The following is an 18,930-nucleotide window of genomic DNA, read 5'->3' on the forward strand; positions in this document are numbered from 1 at the left end:
TAACTTTCCTGCGTCATCTGATACAGAGGCTTATTTCACTGACAGGTTAATACCACATTAGTAGTTGTGCAAATTTCATATTTGAGTTCCTTCAGCACTCATGCTTGAATAACATCTGGCCCTGCAGTAAAGTCTAAACTACGGTGGAGTTGCTATAGGAGCTCACAATGGGGAACAGGGGGTACTGGAGCTCCATCACCCAGTCCCAGAGCAACTGAGGCTGTGTGTCCTGCACTTGGGAAAAGTGATGACCCAGAGCGAGGAAGCTCTATTAGGAAACTTATGATCCGAGTCATTCTGCAGAGAGCTAATTTAGAACAAGGTGGGGTGAGTTTAGCAGTGTAGATTGAGGAGACAGTGGCTGGGCATGTACAGAACCACGCAAGGTACATACCTTACAAGTTCAGTTGTGTCTTTACTCATCTAAGCAATGCCTCCTTGCCTACACTGCTATTTATAGTGCTGCTAGGAGGCATGCCAGGTGAGGGGCTTTACATGTCACCCTAAGGAGTGTGCAATGTAGAAATAGCCTTAGGGAACAGCCTGCTTTGTCTTTCTCTGTTTCAAGGTTCTTGTATGTTATTGTTCTGAATTCTAAAGAAATAAAAGTGTTATGTTGCAACCTTCCAAAAGTGTATTTTAGGCTTACATCTAGCATCTCTATTTGCATGCTGTGAACATAACTCTGATTCCACCCAGTAGGGGTCAGGAGTATTGGTACACCATCCAGTTACCATGAGAGTGGGCTGAGCACTTGGGAAGGTGGGGGTTCATGAAAGGTGTTTTATTTATTTAGAATAAAAATGGAGCAGACTGATTCGAGCTATTCTACTCAGGATCTGATAGCACAGAACTTTTAAGTGATATAATTGGCTTTAGTGAATTTACATCATGCAATGCACATTGTGTGTTTTGATAAACGCCTTACATATCTGTCACCTGGAAGAGCCTTTATACTGTTTCTGGTGATGCTGCTGTCATGGAGTTCTTGATTCCACCCAGCATAGACCTCTTTCTCTACCACCCTTCCCGTTAGTTACTCTGAAGGATGTTATGCTAGATTTTCACTGAGTAACAATCACTTTTCTACTTAGCATTTCCTTACAGCACATTTCACATCCCTGTTCCTCAGGCTGTAGATCAGGGGGTTCAACATAGGATCACTATAGTATAGAATACAGAGGCTATTTGATCTGTGTCCAGTGAGTAGCTGGCACTGGGTCGCAAATACATGAAAAAATGGTTCCATGGAATATAGTCACAGCTGTCAGGTGGGAGGTGCAGGTGGAATGCTTTATGCCTGCCCTGGACAGAATGGATCCTCAGCACTGCAATTACAAAAGAATGTATGAGATGATGATGATCAGAAATGTGCTCTTTCAAACAAATTGCCACAGGTAAGAGTAGCCTCTCGTTGACAGAGACATCATGCAGGAGAGTTTCAGGAGAGAGGTGAGATCACAGTAAAAGTTATTGATGACATTGGAATCACAAAAGGAATCTCCGCAAACTGCTTGTGTTTATCAAAGAGTTAATCAAGCGAGAAATACGACCCAACCACCAGCGTTATGCAGACTCTCTTGGTCATGGTGACCATGTAGAGCAGTGGGTTACAGATGGCCACATAACGATCATACGCCATCACAGCCAGGAGGAAGATCTCAGTGGTGACAAACACAACAAAGAAGCCATATTGCGTAAGGCACCGCTATAAGAAATGGCTTTGCTCTCCACTAAGAAATTGTCCAGCATATTGGGAGCAATGGTGGAGGAATAGCAGACATCTAAGAAAGACAAGTTGCTGAGGAAGAAGTACATGGGGTGTGGAGTTGGGGGTCGATCTGAATTACCAAGATCATCCCTATATTCCCCATCAGGGTGATGAGATAGATGAGAAAAAATGTGACGAAGAGCGGACCTGCAGCTCCAGACGATCTGTTAATCCAACGAGAATGAACTTGGTCACTGTGGTGTGTTGTCTCCAGTCATTCGTGTTAACTTCCTTGTTATCTGCAGGGAAAAATAATTAATCATGATGCTTATAGCAACTGATTTACATTTATTCACCACCCTGGGCTTTTGAGTGCCCCATCTCCCTGTGAGTGCTGGCGATAGCTGCAAGTTCTTCAGAGTACGCAGTAGACAAAACACTCTGGAATGCATAGCAACATATGACCTAAATATCTGTAACTCACTGGTTAGCATGTGTTATGTGTGTCCCATTCACTGCCTGATGTACAGAGGACGTGCTTCTGTTATAGCCCATTGCTTCAATGGCTGGCACTTTAGCCAAGCTGACACTCCTGCTTGCATTCTAGAGAGTCCCAGTTCAGCGCCTCTTGTTGGTTAAACATAGTAACTGTCACTCATATGCATTACTGTAGCATCATCAATTGTATGATCGCTTGCATACCTGAGTATATTCTTATAAATAAATCTAAATCCTTCAATCGAAAGTTGTTTGAATCCATTGTGACTGCACAGTTAATGCACTTACTCTCAAAATAACCCAGTGTAGAGGGTGCAGAATTTGGCTTAGTGTCCTTAAAACCATTCACATGAAAATTATACTAAAATTCATATGTAGACAACATTGAGCATGTGAAATATAACACCACGGAGTGCTAATGAAAATGAGCTTGCATGTAGGTGATTTGAAATAAATTACTATGTGAATTGTTTCAAAGACTATGACACTATCAATAGTGTTTTGTTAATACACTTTACTGTGAAGGGTCATTTTCAGTTAAGTAAAATAAAAGGGAAAAAGATCTAAAAAGTTCTTTTCAGAAACCACCCACTGCCCCAGATCCATAGACTTTGATAATTTCCATTGAAATAGGGAGGACCTGGGTTGGGTTATTTAGGGAGAAATAAATAATTTGACACTGTGTTTAATTTTTAAAGGGCATATTTTTTAATTAATTTTAACTCAGAAATTTATTAACAGATGCACTAGCAAATTCTCAGAAAATTCATTTGTTAGTTAGGGTGTAGTGCTGTAACTATGAGGAGGACATGGCTTAACATGTCCAGAGGCAACAGCTGTACACAGACAGATTAATAGGGAGTACAAGGAAACAAGGATTAATATGGTCCACATGAAAGGCAGTGACCTCAGCACACCACAGTGAATTTCTGCTTAAGTGGAAGCAAACTCAGCTTATCTGTGGCACTACCACCATGCTATCCAGTACATACATTGTACTTAGAGCCACATGGACTTTTTTTCAGTGTTGCAAAAAGTGAGTTTGTCATTTAGTTCTGCTTTACTGTTAGAAATGTATTGATAATTTTCAGTCATTGCATATATGCTATATTTTGCACTAAATCCTGATCTTACTAAAGACAATGGCAAAACTTCAATTGCTTCAAACTACCTGAACTCTAATAATGCATATGCAGAAGGGGAAAGAATTAAAAATGGCATCTGTACCTTTAACTTGGGGTTTACTAACTTCTGTAAAACTGTTTGTCATCTATGTAGCCCTTTGTTTGTTTAGGACCAGAATGTGATATGTTGGAACCCATGTTGAGTGGAGGTGGTTGAATTTATTTTAACCAAATCATATTTTTATGAAAAATGCTTTTTGCAGAAAATGTTCAGTGTAGTCTAACTTCCTCTGATGTGTACAGGGGAAAAAAAGGGAAACAAACCCAAATATTTGGGAGTGGATATTTTCAATGTGTGATGAAATTGGAACCTAAGACCTACAGATTTTAATAACATTTTTTCAAACGCAAAATATGTACATAGAGAGGAGGGGCTGCTGTTTTATTTTTGGGGTTTTTTGTAAAATCTGTGATGGTGATGGGGAAGCTGCATGAAATTTCCCACAACATTTAAAATTTAATTATCATTAAAATTATAAATTAATCAACCAGCTCTAAGGCTGCATAATATTACACCATGATTAACCAATGTAAATGAATGGTGCAATCTGAGGATTAAGTTACTTCCCAACAATAGAGATTGTATCAGAATCTTGCTCATCATGAATAATTTCTACATAGTTTGCTTCCTATTATTTCAGCTTTCCGGCTGCTAGCTACATTTCACTTTGACTAACCAAAATAAGATAAAATAGAGTTACATTAAAAAGAAATGCTCTAACTCAGGAAAATACAATGGTTTACTCCATTATTTATCCCGCTTAGTTCAAATACAGCCCCATGGAACCTACCTGCTGATGAAAGCTGGCATTTACGAAAGGCTTCAAAGGATTTACATAGTAAAAGGAGGGATTTTTAAGAAAGTGTTTATTTCTAGTTTATAAAGCCAAGACAGATTCCCTGGAGTTTTCAGATCTCTTGATGACAGAATCGCGCAATTAAGTGACTAAGATTCACATTGCAGACAAATGTTTTGGGTACAGAATAACTGCCCTCCGATATATTGTTCTGTAGGGAGTGGGAGTGCGAGAAGACATTTTTACTCATATGCTCACTATTTCTATTCCAGGTTTTTTTTTCACAAGGATAATTGATCTTCCACATTTGGGTGGAAGAAGCCCAAAATAACCCCCAATTTCTGATTCTATTCTACATAGACTTACATCACCATAATATATGAGCATCTTCCTGTGTATTGAGTGACATGATGTTATTCTACCTCTTCTCCCCATTATTCCTGGGGGAATTCTGCCCCATTGCATAATGCAGAATTCACACCAAATTCATATTCTGTGCAGAATTTCTGGATTGTCGTGCACGCTGTATTGCTCTCCCAGTAGATATCGGGGTGATTGAATTCCCCATGAGAACCAGAGCCTGTGATCTAGTAACTTCTAGTCCAGCCAGTCACACGGCTTGAATCAATTTCACTACTGGCCCAAAGGTCAATAACTCAAAGTTTGGGTATTCAGATCGGATCAAATCCTTTTTGGTCCATTATGGAGATACTGTGGTTTAGCTGTACATAAAGCAATTGGAGGAGAATATAGTAACAAGCAAGGGAAAACAAACATACATCCTTGCATCCTAGCTTTATAGTATGCTGCAGAGCCTGGGGAGGATAGAAAACTCTGGATCTTTGATGAATTCTATAATTCTTCAACAAGGTCACTGAAGTCTTATTCCACTGCCCTAACTGAGACTGACAGATGGAACTGGGTTTTAGAGAAAATTGTGAAAAACAGAATATTTAAATTCAGAGAGGTAAATGGTAAAGGAGATGTAATGCAACATGGGTTCACTACAAGTAGATCATGCCAACTTATCTCATTTCCTTCTCTGGGAATATATCTGATATTTTTAGATAAAAGGAGTTCTGTAAATCTAATATATTTGGACTTTAGTAAAGCATTTGACATGGTACCACATGGGAAATTATTAGTTAAACTAGAGAACAGAACAGGCCTTGTAAGGTGGAAAAGGAATTGACTAAATGGGAGAAAGACACAGGTTGTGCTGAAAGATGAATGATCAGAGGAGAGAGCTTACTAGTGGAGTTCCTCAAGGGCTGGTCTTGGGACCAATCTTGTTCAATATTTTTATTAATGACTCGGAACAAAAAGTAGGTATGTGCTAATGAAATTTGCTGATGATACAAAGTTGGGAGGCATCACCAATACAGAGGAGGATCAGAATATTATACTGAAAGATTTGAATTGACCTTGAAGACAGATTGACAGTCTTAGGATGAAATTGTAGTACAAAGTGAAAGGTCTAAGGATCTAATAATAGGAACTTCTACAAGTTGTAGATCACAAGCTGGAAGCAATAGAGGAGAGAGAGACCGGCTGTGGGGTTGATCACAGGGTGACCGGAACCACCACTGTAATGAGACTGTGAAAAGGCAATGAGACCTTGGGATGTATTAGGCTAGGTCAGTGATTCTCAACTTGTGGCCCAATCAGCACATGGCTGCAGCCCATGTGACATCCTCGGGCCATACAGGTATTACATACATTGTCTGGATGCCCAAATGTCACATAGAGAGCTGCATATGCAGCCCACCATGGTAAATAGTTGAGAACCACGGGGACAGGCATTCTCAGTAGAGAGAGAGAAGTATTAATGCCATTGTATGGCACTGGTAAGATGTCATTTGGAATAATGTGCACAATTCTGATCACCCATGTTGAAGAAAGATTAATTTAAAAGAACAGGTACAGAGAACTTCATGAGAGGAGACTGGAAGAACTTGGCTTTTTAGTCTCATAAAAAAGGTTGAGGGGCTAACATCAGGCACTATAACTATATTAAGGGCTAAATACCAGGGAAGTGAAGCTATTTAAACTAATGGACGATGTTGTCACAAGGATATAAACTGGACGTGAACAAATTCAGGCTGGAAATTATAAGAAGGTTTCTAACCACCACAAGGGGGAGGTTGTGGAACAGCCTCCCAATAGGAGTTGTGGGGGCAAACCGCTTAATTAGCTTTAATAGAGAGCGGGATGAATTATGAGTCTGATTGTATGGAGTTGCATGTTGGGTTGCTTGTGATGGTGGGGCAGGGCTCAACAGCCCTGGGGTTCACTTGTGGTTTATGTCTTATGTTCCTATCGCAAAAGCTTCAGGCTTTCAGCTTGTCACTAGCAGAGGTTAGGAAGGGATTTTTTTCCATTATATTCTGGAGGGTTTTTTTTGTTGTTGTTAAATATCTTCCTCTGAAGCATCAGGGATGGCCAAGGTTGGAGCTGGCACCCTGAATGGAGAGGGCTGGTTCGCTGAGGTGGCAGAGCATTCCTCTCCCATGCTTGGCTGTCTGACTGATTCTTGCTCACATGCTCAGGTCCAATGATCGCCACATAGGGTTGAGAAGGAATTTTCCCCCAGATCAGATTGGCAGTGACCTGGGGGTGGGTTCAACTTCCTCAGAAGCATCCTATTGTGAGTCACTTGCCAGGATTATCTGGGTATATCTCACACTTATTTCCCTGCCATTACAGAGGTCTCAAGCACTGGTGCACCTCTCTTTGCTGTCCTCTGCCTGTGGCACATAACAGACTAGTCTTCTCTGGGTCTCATTTAGTTTGGTCTAATTTCTGTTGCTGGGTCCACTGTGCAGCTGTTGGGTGGTGTTGGTGGAGGTCAGTATGCATGGCATGTTCTCTGTGACCATAGAATCACAGGAATCAAGTCCAGTCCCCTGCACTCATGGCAGCACCATCTAGAACATCCCTGACATGTGTTTGTCTAATCTGCACTTAAAAATCTCCATGATGGAGATTCACAACCTCCCAGGCAATTTATTCCAGGGCTTAACCACCCCGACAGTTAGGAAGTTGTTCCTAATGTCCAACTTAACTTCCCTTGCTGCAATTTAAGCCCATTGCTTCTTGTCCTATCATCAGAGGTTACGGAGAATAATTTTTCTCCCTCCTCCTAGACATACCCACAGACTAAAGAAACAGCACCCTATTTCTATAGGCTATAATAAGAGAAGGACATGATGGATTAGTTAAAGTGTTAGCATCACACTTATGTTTATTTATTATTATTATTATTATTATTATTATTATTTTCAGAGCAGCCAGCAATGTGCAAGGTGTTTCAAAACTAAATCAGACTCACATGTTCCCTACCCAAGGGGCGTACAATCTCAGTATTAGACAAGAACCAATAAAGGCATGCAACAGACAGATAAGAATCATAGGCTTTACATCATATTTTCCAGACTAACTAGTGAATAAATGGCAAAAAAAACCCTACATTAGCACAGAGTTATGGTTGCCAATGATGGCTCATGCCATTCCAGAATGTTGAGTTCAGCAAAACTCAAACTTGTGAAAACCAGGAAATACAAAGTTCAGGGAAATGCCCACACACCGTAACTCTGCCCACTGGAGCTGGTAATAACACTGGGAATTATCTGCTTGCACTCCAGCTGCATTCACTGTACTGTACAGTAGATGTACTGAATGGCAGAGGAATAAGTTGGAGCTGTGACTGAGATATGATGAGACATGGATCTCAGTCCCCAGTGTGTGTGATCGAAGTAAAGGAGTCATATCAATCAATAGTTCTCAACCGGGGGTATGCAGCCCTGGGGGTATGCAGGTCTTCCAGGGGGTACATCAACTCATCTAGATATTTGCCTAGTTTTCCAACAGACTATGAGAAGTGCTAGCGAAGTCAGTACAAACTAAATTATATACAGACAATGGCTTCCTTATACTGCTCTATGTACTATATCTGTGTTTCTCAACGGGAGAGTTGCAATCTATTTTATAATTATATGATAAAAAGGAGAAAGGAAGCAATTTTTCAGTACTAGTGTGCTGCGACACTTGTATTTTTATGTCTGATTTTGTAAGCAAGTTGTTTTTAAATGACATGAAACTTGGGGGTACATAAGACCAAATCCACCTCTGGAAAGGGGTCCAGTAGTCTGGAAAGGTTGAGAACTCCTGATATAAATCATAAAAATATAGGACTGGAGAGGACCTCAATAGTCCATCTAGTCCAGTCCTCTTCAGTGAGGCAGGACCAACTATTATCTGGACCATCCCTGACAGGTGTATGTGCCTTGAGGTTCCTGTGACATCATTCCAATACCAACAATGTAGGTTATGTCAGGAGCAGGGCAGCGGTTTTTCTTGTCATGGGTATTGTCAGTCATGAGGCGGGAGACAAGACAGTCTGTAGATTTAATGTTGGGTATGAGGAAGTATAGAATCTGTTAATTTTAAGAAAAGCTGTTTGGGGTAGGAGCTGTATCTTAGAACTCTGTGATCAAATGGCCCCAAATTTGGGTTTATAGCAGAGCCCCATGCCCCATGAGACACACCAAATTGTGAGGCAATCTGACTGTTCTAAGTGCTCTAAAAGCTACACCACAGTTAAACAGAAAGCTGGCCTTAACTATAGCTGAGTTCTCATTCTGCTACAGTATTGGGTGTTTCCATTTTTGGGTGCCCAAGCTGAGACCTCTTAGAAAGGTTTTAGAGGGCAAGTGCTCAGCGCTGGATAACCCAGTCCTGGGAAGTGGTCTCAGGTTGGGAACTGAAAAACGGAAGCATCCAAAATCAGTACTCACTTTTCAAATGTAGACAGGTAAGTATACAGCGAGGTGGCTACTTTGGTGCAATATCTGATCTTATCTACTCTTATTGCTCCTTCAGTAGGTGCGCATCTCACAATCTTCAATGTACTTACCCATCTGTGAGATAGGGACTTGCCCTTATTCCCATTTTACAGCCGGGAATGTCAGACCTGTTGTACACTAGAAATTTTAATTAGAAAAATCCACTCCCCTGAGAGACGTAGCTGTGCCGACCCAACCTCCAGTGTAGATAGTGCTTGGTCAAGGAAGAATTCTTCTGTTGACCAACTATGGCCTCTTGGGAAGATTGATTATCTCACCAAGAGAACCCCTCCTGTAAGCATAGGTAGTGCCTACACTGTAGCACTTCAGGAATACAGCTGTGCCTCCGTAGCATTTTACTTGTAGACAAGCCATGCGACCAAGATTGTTAAAGGCACCTAACCCGCATTGAAAAACTGGTTCTCAATGACCTAATCAAGGTCACATGGCAGGAACTTGAACTGAGACCTCATTAGCCTTAGGTTGGCCAATGGGTCGTCCTTCCTCTTGCATGTGTATGTAAAATGATGTTTCTCTGTCTATCTATCCGCACATCGATCTGTCTAGCTACCCACCCAGCCCTGTGCATAACCATCAATCTGTCAGTCTATCTATAAATATACCTCCACATATACAATGTACTTTATTTCCTTGTAAAGTGATGGTTGGTGTGGGATGTGGGTGCTGGAGTGACAGGAGTGGCAAACTGAAAAAATTACATTCTTGATATCATCTCTTTATGTGTCTCGATACACTAGCTGACACAGTTTGGTAGCAAATTAAACCAAGGAAGATACTTATCCTTGCAGACATCACATAACAATGCATAATGGAAAAGCTATAACACTGTTACTGGACATTGTTATCAAGTGAAATTACGCCTTCCTGCATTATCTGGCTCAACTTTCCATTTCTTTACTGTCTTCTCTTGTATATCACATAATGAAGGATATTTCTGCATGTTGACGTAATGACTCAGAACTAGCTCATGCCTGTGCTCCAATACTGATCAGTAAAAAAGTCCCCATATTTACTTATAGCGAGGAATAATTTTCTGATATATTGTTCTTCTCAAGGCATCCTTCACCTCCTTGTTCCTCAGGCTGTAGATCAGGGGGTTCAGCATGGGGATCACCAGGGTATAGAACACAGCCACCACTTTATCCTGATCTGCTGAGTCGCTGGAGATGGGGCGCAGATACATAAAGAAGAGAGTCCCATACAGCATAGCAACGACCATCAGGTGGGAAGCGCAGGTGTTGAAGGCTTTGCACCTGCCCTCAGCAGAGCGGATCCTCAGGATGGCAAAGATGATATATGTGTAGGAGACAAGGATGATCACAATGGTGACAATGGTTGCTATAGCTGCAAAGGTGAAATGCACCAGCTCATCGATGCGAGTGTTGGAGCATGAGATCTTTTGGAGAGGGGGGATGTCACAGAAGAAATGATCGAGGACATGGGAGTGGCAGAAGGACAGACAAAACAAAGAACTAGTGTGGGCGATCGCATTGGCAAAGGCATAGAGATAAGAGCCCAGCACCAACTGGATGCAGACTCTCCTGGACATAACAACATGATAAAGCAATGGGTTGCAGATGGCTACAAAGCGATCGTAGGCCATCACAGCCAGGAGACAAAGCTCGGTGTTGGCACAGAGAGAGAGGAAGAAAAACTGAACTACGCACCCTGCAAAAGAAATGTCTTTAGTCTCTGCGGAAAAGATTACCAGCGTCTTTGGGGCAATCACAGAGGAGTAGCCAATGTCTAAGAAAGACAAGCTGCTGAGGAAAAAATACATGGAGGTGTGGAGTCGGGGATCAACACGGATTAACACGATCATCCCTAGATTCCCCACCAGGGTGCAGAAATAGATGAAGGAGAATGACATGAAGAGGATGATTTGCACCTTTGGATTTTCTGTCATTCCCTGGAGGATGAAACCAGTCACTGTGGTATAATTCCCCGGTACCATTTATCCTGTAGATGCTCTCTGTGACCAAAGAAGAGACAAATGAGAGGACAGAACAATGAGTATTTCAAAATATCTCCAATGACTCCTTTGATGTACAGTAAAGGTTGGTGTTATCACTTGTCACAGAAATGAGATACGAAACAGAATATTTAATAGGGGACTAATGTGTAAAGCTAAATTGGAAAATGGGTTTTTATTTTTTTTATTTCTCTTGGAAAATTCCATGTTTTCATGGGGAAATAATATAAAATAGCTTGGCTATAATCTAATATATTTTGTCTGAAATCAGAAGTATTTTGATTGTGAATTGTGCACCGTGGGAAATGTAGTCCAAGTAGTGAGCCCTGCCTATGCAAGAGAATGGGTATACGAGGAAATACAGCTCCCATGAAAGACCACGGCAACATGCCCAATTAATTAAATTATAATTGTTGGGTGGGAGGGCAAACAGTTGAAATTTTCCATGGACAATTTGAATGAAAATTGTTTTTGATTGTTTGTTTTTAATTTCATCTTGCAATTTTGCATAGAAAAACATTCATATTTTCCTACTTCCTTGGTGTGTAGTGTTCCCACTCCCTCTATGAATGTCTGAACCAATACTGATGGAAGCCAAAGGCAGTTTTTCCATTGGCTACAGTGCACTTTGGAGCAGGCCCTTTAAGAAAATGGTAAAACTTGATATTGACAGCTAAAAGAGTGCAAAGGGATGAAAAGTAGTATTCCATGTATTTGAACTTTCTGAACTCCCTGATATAAGATATTTTCAAGGCAACTAACAATTATAAATTTATGTCAACTAAGAGGAGGGGAAAAACACACCCTCCTTTTTTTTAACGAAACGTTAAATATGGGATTTTTCAATGCACCAAATCAGAATATTAAAAGCAGAGTCACAAAGCACAGGCCTGTGTTGTTTAAGCAAAATAACCAGGATCATCAACTAGAAGGCAGCAGCAGTCTCAAAAAGCTCTGCTCATGTTCCGGCCAACAGAGACAGGACAAATAGCCACACCGTGAGAGTCTGGGTTGCAATTAGTGCTATGCCGTTTTTCTGTGGATTATGCTGTCCTGACAGTCTAGATCCTGCAAAGGGCACATCCATTCTTCCTGGTTGACCTCAATGGAGGTTAGTTTTTCATCTCCCCACAGGATCAGTACTCAATATACTTGCGCAGCAACCTAACGTGCAAAAATGCAATATGAGAGATGCAATGGTCCAAATATGTAAAAACCTGTTCTACCTGTTTGTTCCTGAGGTTTTCATGTTTGCAATTAAAGGAAGCCAGATATCTAGCTACTTGATAGCCCCCTGGTTCCAGTCAGTCTAAAGACAAGAGCTATTATGTGCACAAAACCTTATAGAGAAAAGATGGATTTTAACCTAAAGCCATACCCATTTCAGCCACATTTTCATGACTTTCCAGGTGGGGCAGTTAATAAATGGCTGGGCCTTTGCTTAAGATTTGACTCACTGTGGAATGGCACATCACATTACCCAGTGTTGGATAATTATGGATTGAAGGGCCTATGAAAGTGCAGAATGACCAGCAAATTAAACCGGAGGTGATCTTTGAAAAAATAAAGTGTTTACATTAACTAATCAGCCAAACTCTACCCAAACCCAGGTCTGCTTTGTGTTTAAACCCTACATAAAACCCAATGCATTCAGGCCAGCGTGGAGTTGCTGTTTGAAGCATCTCATCTGGGCTGTTCAAAAGAATGTATGAAAATTAGATGTACTGATCCATTTGAAATTAAGTAAGAGATGGGCATCCACCATCCATGGTATTCACCTGCTCTCAGTAGCATGACAACTGCACACCTCATAACCTTTAATGTATTTAGCCTCATTACACCCCTGTGAGGTCGGGAATTACGACCATCCCCATTTCACTATGGGGAAACTGTGGCACAATGAGATAAAGCAAGTTGTGAAGATCACTCAGGAAGACTTTGGCAGAACAAGTAGTTGAATCCTGATCTACCAAGTCCAGGATTAGCACCTCAGCCATGGGAACATCCTTATGTCTGACTTCATAGCCCTCCTCTGAATATCCTTGTCCTAGTTTAGGCTTTTTCCACTGTAGTTTCCTGTGCCCCCCATATGTTATTCATTGTCTTTAGACTTTAAAGACCTAAAAGACATCTGTGCCAGCTTTAGATGCCTTAATAGACCAGTAGAAATACAATCCACATCAAAACAGCAAATGCAAGTGCAGTGAACAACTCAGCCATCACAAAACACATCGGGACACAAACGTACCCTCCCCTGATCTCCTGAAAAAGATGTACATCTTTTGTAATCAGGACTGGTGGAGCTTGATCCTGAGATGGTATAAACTGGAATAGCCTGAGGATCTGTAAATCAAGCACTTTAATATTTTGAGTGCATTTTCGTTTTAAGTCTTTGACAAATAAAAAAAATACATGCTGAACAATCTGTGTGCATAAATATTCCTTTCTCCTTTCTCCTGAGATATGTGTTGTGTGCTCAAACTGGTCTCTCCTGGACAACTTCTTGTTACTTTCTGATTCAGGCTACATTTTCTCACCAATGGCTGTACATGTCGCTGACCCTTTGGGCCCAAACCCAAGCCTGTACATATGAAAAAAATCCAGTTCCCTTTTTGAGGTTACCCTGTGTTTTCCCCTCCCAGCACTGAGTCCTTCCCTCCCGACTTTTCCTTGAGGGCTGTGGTCTGTGCTGTCAGGGCTAAGAGTGTCTACATTTTGATCAGAGTCACCTTTTCCCAGCATCTTTCCCATCACTGCTCTCTGCCTCTCATGAGCCTGGTGGACAGGGGCGGCTCCAGGCACCAGTGCTCCAAGCGCATGCCTGGGGCAGCAAGCAGCGGAGGGTGCTCTGCCGGTTGCCGTTAGGGCGGCAGGCAGGGTGCCTTCGGTGGCTTGCCTGCGGAGGGTCCACTGATCCTGCGGCTTCGGTGAACCTCCCACAGGCGTGCCTGCAGAGGGTCTGCTGGTCCCGCGGCTTCAGCAGACCTCCTGCAGGCATGCCTGCGGGAGGTCCGCCGAAGCCACAGGATCAGCGGACCCTCTGTACTTGGGAAGGCAAAATGTCTAGAGCCGCCCCTGCTGGTGGAAAACCCGGCTCCCCCACATCAGCCAGGTCATTTCAATTCTCACAGACTACCACCTGGCAATTTCCTGGTCTCAACTCCTCTGTTATCACAGGCGTTGGAGTTGCATCTTGATGCAAAGAGACACAGATACTTTCCAAAAACTTATCAGAAATAGCATCCTGAAAAGCTGGGACCTGGATTGGGGTATCCTCTGTCACCCCTTTCTCTGTCCTTGAGAAGTCCAGGAGGTCGGTCACACAGTTCCCTCTCAAAACCTGGGCCATGGGCTGAGTGCCTGGGTGCACAGATGCTGACTCGGCCATTCGGTCCTGGGCATCCTTTCCCAAATGACCAGTGAGGAGACATTCCTGTATTTTCACTATTCCTTCCCCAGTTCCCTTGTCTGTGTGCCCTGCTAAGACACATTTCTCTGTGCTCCCTCGGAAGGGATCCATCCGTTGTTCAGGTTCAAAACTCTGCCAGCTAACAACAGAGACAGTTCCCTTAATCAGTGACAACCCCTCTCCTGCCCTCGATCCTGAGGGTGTGTTGCCTTCTGCTGGAAAGGAGCCAGTCTCAGCCCCTCCCATGCTTGGAAGCCCCCTGCCTTCCTGTGTTACAGAGTCGCAGGAACCCTCACCCATCCCAGTGGTTTCTGAGATCCCATCACCCTCCTCTGGGCTCCTCCCTGGGACACATTTCTCTCTGCTCCCTAGGGTGGGGTCTGCCTCTGGTTCAGCTGCAACCTGCTGGTAGCTGACAACCTGGACAATTCTTTCCCTGGCAGGCATCACACCCCCATCCCTTCCTAGGTGGTGGTGTGCTGGAAAATCCCATGCCACTCGGAACCAAACAGTAGCATCTCAATAGATAGGAACCTGATCCAAAACCCACTGAACTCACCAGAAGAACTCCACTGACCAGTGGGCTTTGGCAAAAGCCATTGAGCACTTCTGTCTGGAGGGCAGCTATCATCCAGCATAAAAGACACTTCAGAGAATTTAAAACAAACATATTTGTCCTTCCACCTGCCCATCCCCTCATTTCTAGATTGAACATCATTGAAAAATCCAATAGTATTGCCACACAACACACTTTTGTTATTCTACAATATTCCCTTTATCATTTGCAGATGCCAGAACTGATCTCAAAACCTCACATGCTTACCTCATTATTGCATTCTGTCTATGGACTACTTTCAAGAGCTGGGTTCCCTTTTCAGTATAACTTATGTTGAGCTAGAAAAGGGCAAAGAACCAAAATCATTTGTACCAAAAAAATCTCAGTTCTGAGTGGCTCAGTCTAATGCTGTAGCCATTTGCAGAAATTTGAAATGAAAGAGATTTTTTCCCCCCACATCCAAAATAAATGATCTAATTTGCCTCTCCTGTGCTTCTCAGTTCCAAATGGATCACATCAGGATGATGGATATGTTTTGTGGCAAATTGCCAGCACTATTATGATGGGTCTCGCATTTTCTCTTCTTTAGGGGGGGTGTTCAGGCTGCCATTTGTTGCCCCTGAATTGGAATATTAATTGCCCCACTAGTGTCCTTGAGGAGGGGAGTGGAGAGAGAGGGACCTGGGCCCACCCTCTACTCCAGGTCCCAGCCCAGGGGCCCTGAGGATAGCAGTGAACCACTTGAACTGGCAGTTCTTTCCCCTGGGCTACTTCCCTCTCCTGCACTTCAGCTTGTGGGGGCTTCCTGCCCTCCCTCTGCACAAGCCAGGTGCCCCTTACCTAGGGTCTTGGACTTCCTAGCCCACCTCAGCACTCCTCCAAACTTTCCTCTGCTTCTCTTCAAACTGTTCTCTGTTCCAACACCAATCTTCTCTGCTTCAACTCCTTCAAACTGTTCTCTGCTCCAGCATCAATCTTCTCTGCTCCAACTCCTTCAAACTGTTCTCTGCTCCAGCACCAATCCTTTCTGCTCCATCTCCCACACTGTCTGATTGAAGCAGGGTTTTTTTTATCATATGACTGACTGCAGGTGCTCTGATTGGCTTCAGGTGCTCTAGTTAATCTATAGCAAACTTTCTTCCCCTTACAGGGAATAAGGCTCCCTTCTAACCCTCTCCTGCTGCCCTCTGGCCATGCTGTATCACAGTTTATATCTGGTTTAGTGGCATATTAGTGCAAAGTCCCTGAAGCATCTCAGAGCTCTGAATCTCTAGCCAGGCACCGATGGGATCATCAAAATGTCCCTCGTCTCTCCCAGGAGCTGGGAAGAATCACGTGTGGATTTGCTGGGTGTTTTGTTTACTCTTCTTTTTTTCCTCTTTCAAAGGGATGTGCTCATTGCAGAAATATGGATATGTTTCACATAGAGAAGCCCTTCTCTCCAGGAATAGGTTGTGAAATAGACTCAAAACTAAAGAGGTGTATCTTGCTTTTAAGCCTAAAATCCCAAATGACGGCTAAAAACACTCAGATAACTCTGTCATAGGGCCTGATCCTCATCAGGTATAAATCAACATAGCTCCATATAGGTCAACAAAGACATTCTAACTTACATCCACTGGGGAGCTGGCCAGTTTTGTCTGGATCAAATTCTACCCTTGGCTACAGTAGGGTAAATCCAGAGGAACTCCACTGACTTTACTGCAGTTATGCTGGATTCACACAGAGAAAACCAAGAGCACAGTTTGGCCCATGACATAGGCGAGATAGACGTACCATGGAGCCAGACGGATGGAGGATGGTTGTTCACAGAACAGCCCTTACTGAGCCCTGGATGTCTCATAGCCTAAGAGGAATCCCCTCAAACTAGATCTACCTTGTGGTGTGTTTGAAATGCTGATGAAACTTTTCTCTCGGACACACAAAGAGACATCCTGTTCTTTACACCGATACTTGACCTGTTGACAAAACATTTCGTCTGAAATTTGAAATTCACTGAATTTTGAGCAGTTCTAATTGGAGAGACTCCCGTCCTTGCTGAGTAGCAATGAGCACCCACAGTAATCGTATAGCATAAGAGACTCCCTCAACAGATATGTAGCAATGGGTTCCCTCAGCAGTGTGTCCAGACACACACATCTTGCATGCAGGCTCTGCCTACCTCTTCCTTTCATTCCCAGCTGGCCTGCCATCAGGCCTTTCCTCTGCAGCCAGCTGCCAGGCTGCTGCCTCTCGCTCTCTGAGGCTGTGGGATACTCAGGACCAGTTACTCCCTCTGCCTGAGATGGAGAAAAAGTTTTGAAGTTGGGGCCTCCACATTACAAGAATGGGCCTTAGCCACTGGATTATAGGAAATTCTGGGGTGAAGATGTCTCAGTCTCTCCTCTTGATGCTCTTCCTTTTTGTATAACTAATTAAATGGTCATTTGAGAATTCCTTTATATATGTCATAATGTAAAAAAAAGTTTTGTTTCATGTTGATTCGAGGAATTTTGTATTGATTAAATCCAATGTCCTGAGTATATTAGTGATGCTTTGCTCTTTTAAATCTTTCCTCACAAGCTCTTTCCTCCAGACATTTAAGCATTGGGTTTGATCTTTGTACATTTTTGTAAAACAGGAGTGACAATGTTCTCCCTTTTCCCAGAAGATGGGTGGTGTGAGTCTGAATTAAACAAATATTGTGACACGTGGTGAAAAGCTCCTGTGTTTGTTCCCAGTGCTCAACCATCTGAGCTATGGGGCTATTTGAGTGGGGAGAATGAAGCATCAGTTTCACCAAACTGTGTTACCCTGGCACATTTACAAATGGTTCTGAATCAATGTGAAGCAATTCACAGGAATAAGGAGAGGCAGAGTGCAATTTTCAATTTTTTTTTTAATTGGACCTGGTCAGAAAATGGCTTTCCATTCTGCAGGAAATTCTGACATTTATGAGGTAGGACATTTTGGAATTTACAACAGAAATAATATTAAAAAATTTTTGATTCATTACCAGTTCCTCTGAAAATGTCAAATAATTTTGTTATAAAAGTTGAAACAAAACTAATTGTTATAACATGTTAAACATGATATAAAATATAATTAAAATATTCTATTATATAAAGTTATATCAAATAGCACAACTTTACTTGTGTCTGTCTGTCTGATCTAGGAAACACGCTTCCAGATGCAGCCTACACATACCTCAGTTCCATTTTTCAGGAAACATAATTTCAATATCCTTTCTGCTATTCCTCTTCCCTAAAGCTTATCAGGCAATGACTTCTCCCCAAGAAGGGGAATAAACTCAAATCCACATCCCTGTGCAATGCAGTAAGGCCAACCTAAGGTCCTATGTAGACAGTGCTAGGTCAAAGGAAGAATTCTTCTGTCAACCTTGCTACTGCCTATCGAGGAGGGGGATTGCCTACGCCAACAGGAGACTCCCTCCCATCAGTGCAGGTCATGTTTACACTGTAGTGTTTTAAGTGTGAAACACCCTTACATTCAGTGGACCTAGCCTTCAGTCACACAGAGTATTTCTTTACTGCAGCTGGGAGCTTGCCTCCCAGCCCGGTTAGGCAGACTCACTTTAGCATCTCTCGAGCTAGCGTGCTAAAACTTGCCATTTAGCGATTAAGACACTGGCAGTAGCTCTGGTTAGCCACATGAGTTCAGACTCAGGGGTCACGCACGTTGCTGTAACAACAGACTGCTTGGAAATGCTCTTGGTTCAACAGAGATGTAGAACAGAAAATCTAATCCAGAGAAGCAATCGGATGTTTAAGCATATAGAAGAGAGGACCTTGAAACAAAAAGTGCTGCCCAATATTCATTGTAATATATAATTATAATAATCGTCCCTTCTGGCCTTAAAATCTGTAAATCTATCTTATCCCTTAGGCACTCTGACATGTTAGTTTTGCTTTCCTGACTAGCACTGCATATAGGAACAT

The 18,930-nt window shown here is 42.5% G+C and overlaps 1 protein-coding gene and 1 pseudogene across 1 annotated transcript; both read right to left on the bottom strand.

The window, feature by feature from the left end:
• Positions 1-1,064: 1,064 nt before the first annotated feature.
• Positions 1,065-2,034, bottom strand: LOC115649685 (annotated as a pseudogene).
• An 8,030-nt stretch (positions 2,035-10,064) lies between these two features.
• LOC115651319 (olfactory receptor 1009-like) lies at positions 10,065-11,026 on the bottom strand. The gene has a single exon (XM_030562252.1). The coding sequence runs from the start codon at positions 11,007-11,009 to the stop codon at positions 10,065-10,067; it is 945 nt and encodes a 314-aa protein (XP_030418112.1). The 5' UTR covers positions 11,010-11,026.
• Between the last annotated feature and the right edge of the window lie 7,904 nt (positions 11,027-18,930).

This window comes from Gopherus evgoodei, chromosome 4 (assembly GCF_007399415.2).
Source record: "Gopherus evgoodei ecotype Sinaloan lineage chromosome 4, rGopEvg1_v1.p, whole genome shotgun sequence".
In the NCBI taxonomy this organism is placed as follows: Eukaryota; Metazoa; Chordata; order Testudines; family Testudinidae; genus Gopherus; species Gopherus evgoodei.

Coding starts and splice junctions, on each gene's coding strand:
- LOC115651319 (XM_030562252.1), bottom strand. CDS start 11,009: ATGGTACCGGGGAATTATACCACAGTGACTGGTTTCATCCTCCAGGGA.